We start from the raw sequence: 3,954 nt of genomic DNA, 5'->3' as shown, positions 1-3,954 counted from the left end.
GACACTGCCGGGCTCGCCCCCGCAGGTCCGGGAGGTTGGGAATGTGCCGGGTTCCTGCGGCACACCCCTGCCCTCCTGGCTGTGAGCAAAGGCTGCTGGGGTTACGCTGTGGTCGCTTTCTCACTCTTTACGGGCAAAACTGCTCCCAAAAGCCTTCCGGGAAGCAGAGTCCGAGCCGTGAGCGGGCAGCCCTGCAGCACCCAGGGCAGAAGGCGCCTGCAAAGGCGCAGCCGCGGCGCTGCCCTGTGGGGAGGGGCGGTCGGTGCCTGCCAGAGACTCTGCCCCTCGGTCTCTCTGTCGGGGAGGAGTGTGGGGCTTGGAGCGTGGGGCGGTGCCAGCACCCCCCAGGCCTGGAGCACCCAGGGACAGGGTTCCCCCAGCTCCCGGGAGCCCTGAGGAGCTCCCCAAGGAGCTGGAGAAGGTCTCCCCTAGGCGAGGGCTGGAGCGTCTGGGGACATGCTGCACAGGGAGCACTTCTAGGTGCCAAGGCTCCTTCGTCTTGAGCTGCAGCACAGCCGGTGAAGCAGAGACAAGAGGCACAGCAGGAGCCGTGGAGGGTGCAGGCAAGCTTGGAGCAGTTGTCAGGGAAAGGACCAGGAGCAGCCAGGTACTAACCTCTCAAAGATCTCCTGTTCTGCATGCTGGGGACAAGGAGAGAAAGAGTCATCAGCACTGAAATCCCCACAGATAAGGTCTCAAACACAGGCTGGCGTGCAGCAAACCCAGGCCGGGGTGCAGCAAACCCAGGCCCCAGGGAGCACTGCTCTCCTTCCCAACCCAGAGAAGCCACTCCTCACCGCAGCACTGCCCCTGGGGAACACAGGGAGCATCTGACATCCACTTAATTCAGCCACAGCACTTCCCACTCCCCAACCCAGAAAATGAGTGGGAGTGGCCGAGGGTGATACACAACCAGCCAGGGGTAATCTCTGCTGTGCTGCAAGCAGGGAGAGCAGGAGACAGCAGGTACAGCTGGATCTTCTGGTGCAAGGGAAATATGGGAGAGCTGAGCAGGGGTAAAGTCTCAGACACACACAGAACCAGCTCTGACTCCACACCCTCTGGCAGACACCAACCTGTCTGTATCTGGGAGCTCTCCCAGCTGCACCCAGCTGTGCCCAGAGTGTGAAAACCCCCAGCCCTGAGGTGCCCCCTCTTCACCCACCCCATTAGGATAGGCTACAAGAATACTCTGTGCTTGCAGCAAACAACCCCCAAAGCTCTCAGTAAGGGGTGAAGCTGCAGAGGACCTAAGCCAGGAGTCAGACAGCCTCGTGATCAGACCCTCTTGTGTCTACACCCACTGGCAATGGGGCGTTCTCAGGGTACAGCCCAGCTAGCAAAGTGATAGGAAAACCACAGCAACACAGACTGGCTGGGGTTGTTCATCCAGTCCAACCCCCTGCAGGGACAGGGACATCTGCAGCTAGAGCAGGGTGCTCAGAGCCCCGGCCAACCTCACCTGGGATGGTTCCAGGGCTGGGGCAGTGACCACCTCTCTGGGCAGCCTGGGCCAGGGGCTCACCACCCTCAGGGCAGAAAATTTCTTCCCTCCATCTCGTCTGAATCTCCCTCTTTCAGTTTAAAACCATTCCCCCTGGTCCTGTCCCAACAGACCCTGCTGAAAAGTCTGTCCCCAGCTTTCTGGCAGGCCCCTTTAAGCCCTGGCAGCCCCCAGCAGGTCTCCCCAGCTGGAGCCTTCTCCTCTCAGCTGCCCCAGCCCAACTCTCTCCTGCTGGGCTCCCAGCAGAGGGGTTCCCCCCTCGGGGCCTTGCTGGGGCTCCTCTGGCCCCGCTCCAGCAGCTCCCTGGCTCTGCTGTGCTGAGGGCTCCAGAGCTGCCCCCGCCACTGCAGGTGGGTCTCCCCAGAGCTGGCAGAGGGGCAGGATCCCCTCCCTGCCCTGCTGCCCACGCTGCTGGGGGTGCAGCCCAGGCTGCTGGGGGCTCCTGGCCAGCTCCTCACCCCCAGCACCCCCAGGGCCTTCTCCCCAGGGCTGCTCTCCAGCCACTCACCCCCAGTCTGGGCTGATATTGGGGGGGTTGTCCTGACTCAGGGACAATCTGATCCCTGCTCAGACATGAGCTGCAGGGTGCTCTACACACCTTTCACTTTCCTGTGGTGTGACATGTATTGCTTCCCAATAGACACAAACACCAAGGATCCAAGGTGGAGAAGGTATGATCCCCATTTCCCCTCTGCTATGGGGCAAAAGGAGAAATTCAGGGTCTTGCTCTTTTCTGCCACAGGCATTTGGTGGATCTTGTTTTCTAGTCTCTGCTCTCTACAGTGAGGCCCCAGCCTGGCCAGATGAGATGCCAGGGCAGGACAGAAGCTGTGTTTCCACCCAAGGAACAACCATCTGCCTTCTGTCTGTGGGGTCAGTTCTGTTTTCCAAGCAGAACTGCTGCCTCCCCTTCACAAAGTTACACGTGGCAAGCAGAGGTATGAGCAAGGTGGTACAACACACCCACCCACCACGTCTACAGAGGAATCATCTGGGTCAACTGAGACAACCTAACAGCCAGGAAAGGAACAGAGTGAAGGGAAGAATGGGCTGCTCTGCACAGCAACTGTCCCCAACAACAGGGCAGACCTTTGAGAAGAGCTGCCAAGGGTCATGTTCTGATTAAAAGTAGACAGAACACCAGAAAACGGGTGGCCCTGCTGACTGCTGTAAGAGAAGCCCTCAACCTGCAGCTGTCCTGGCTGTCAAACCTAACTGGGCAGAGCAGATGCTCTGGGGACAGAGCTCCTACCTCTAGGAACCACTGAGAAACCACAGGGGCTTGTCAAGACCAGGGACAGAGCTCCTACCTCTAGGAACCACAGGGACTTGTCAAGACCAAGTGAAGTAGGTTCCCTGAGCTAGACCTGCAAATGTAGATCCTGCCCAACTCTGCCTCCTTGCTATCCAAGCAGCAAGCTGCTGAACATGACCTTTAAGCCCCACAATATCCATGGTAAGAAGTGTAGGTCACTTCTGGGCTGACTGCCTTGGCACAAGACCCTTGGCACATGAAGCAGTACTCACCACCAGGCCCTGGTCATCCAGGTTGGTGATAGTGTCCACCAGGTAGGTCCGGAGGGCAGTCAGCTTCTGCAGAGCCTCAGTCCAGTGCACCTGCTGGGTCAGGATGCTCTGGTGTGCCCGCTCCTCCTCCCTGTGCACCTCCTCCAGCAGCCTCTGCTCCTCGTTCTCACACGCCTTCCCCACGAAGAGCAGCCTCTGGATCACCAGCTCCCGTGCTGCATGGGCTGCATCCTGCCAGGGCAGGGGGACAGGAGAAACATCAGCCTTGCCTCAACCCCAGCAAGAGCACCAGCCACTTCTGCCTGCTTTCTGTGGGCTCAGCTGTTAAATTCCTCTGCTGGCTGAGTCCAAGGCATGGTAACCACCTCGATGCAAGTAGGGATGAATGGGACCAGTGGTCCCAAACCTGCCTGCTGCCTCCTGGCCTAACCCTGCTACCTACGTGACAATCTGCAAGGGAGCAGAGCCCCATCCCTCAGAGGATCTTCCTGAAAGAAGCAAGAAACAGAGCCACCAAGAGAATGGGCTTTTGTCCTCAGTGACAGCGAGGCACACAACAATCAGGCATTGTTAGGACTGGTCCTAGGAGGATGTTTGGTGGCTGTACACTGACACCAAGAAATGTACTGTTTCTGTACATTTTTTAGGCAGGTGAGGCAGGAAGCAGAGGCGTGCCCCAGCACTCCCTCTGCACAACCTTTGGGGCAGGAAGGGGACAAGGCACGTGCACCCACGAGGCCCCCAGGAGCTCGGCACCTCTGCCAGGGATGGGGAGGAGGGGAGCAGGCGGGGCCAGCTGGCTGCACGCTGGGCTGGGAGGAGGGCTGGGACTCACCAGCACGCCCTGGTCCTTGGCAGGCAGCACCTGGTCCGTGTGCCGGGCGATGGCTGCGCTCTGCAGCTGGAGCCGCTCGCACCAGTCC

The 3,954-nt window shown here is 59.5% G+C and overlaps 1 protein-coding gene across 1 annotated transcript in view; it reads right to left on the bottom strand.

Moving 5' to 3' along the window:
* The window catches only part of LOC103771537 (B box and SPRY domain-containing protein-like), a gene marked incomplete at both ends in the record, with an annotated part of 4,421 nt that extends 474 nt beyond the window's left edge, over positions 1 to 3,947 (bottom strand). The window contains 3 exons of the mRNA XM_008938838.1: positions 616 to 641; positions 3,032 to 3,262; positions 3,867 to 3,947. Coding sequence (XP_008937086.1) covers positions 616 to 641; positions 3,032 to 3,262; positions 3,867 to 3,947 — 338 coding nt within the window. The remainder of the gene's footprint in view (positions 1 to 615; positions 642 to 3,031; positions 3,263 to 3,866) is intronic.
* Between the last annotated feature and the right edge of the window lie 7 nt (positions 3,948 to 3,954).

This window comes from Merops nubicus, unplaced genomic scaffold (genome assembly GCF_000691845.1).
Source record: "Merops nubicus isolate BGI_N331 unplaced genomic scaffold, ASM69184v1 scaffold22044, whole genome shotgun sequence".
Lineage (NCBI taxonomy): Eukaryota > Metazoa > Chordata > Aves > Coraciiformes > Meropidae > Merops > Merops nubicus.
Note: the sequence above shows the minus strand (reverse complement) of the source record. Positions and strands in the feature narration are given on the sequence as shown.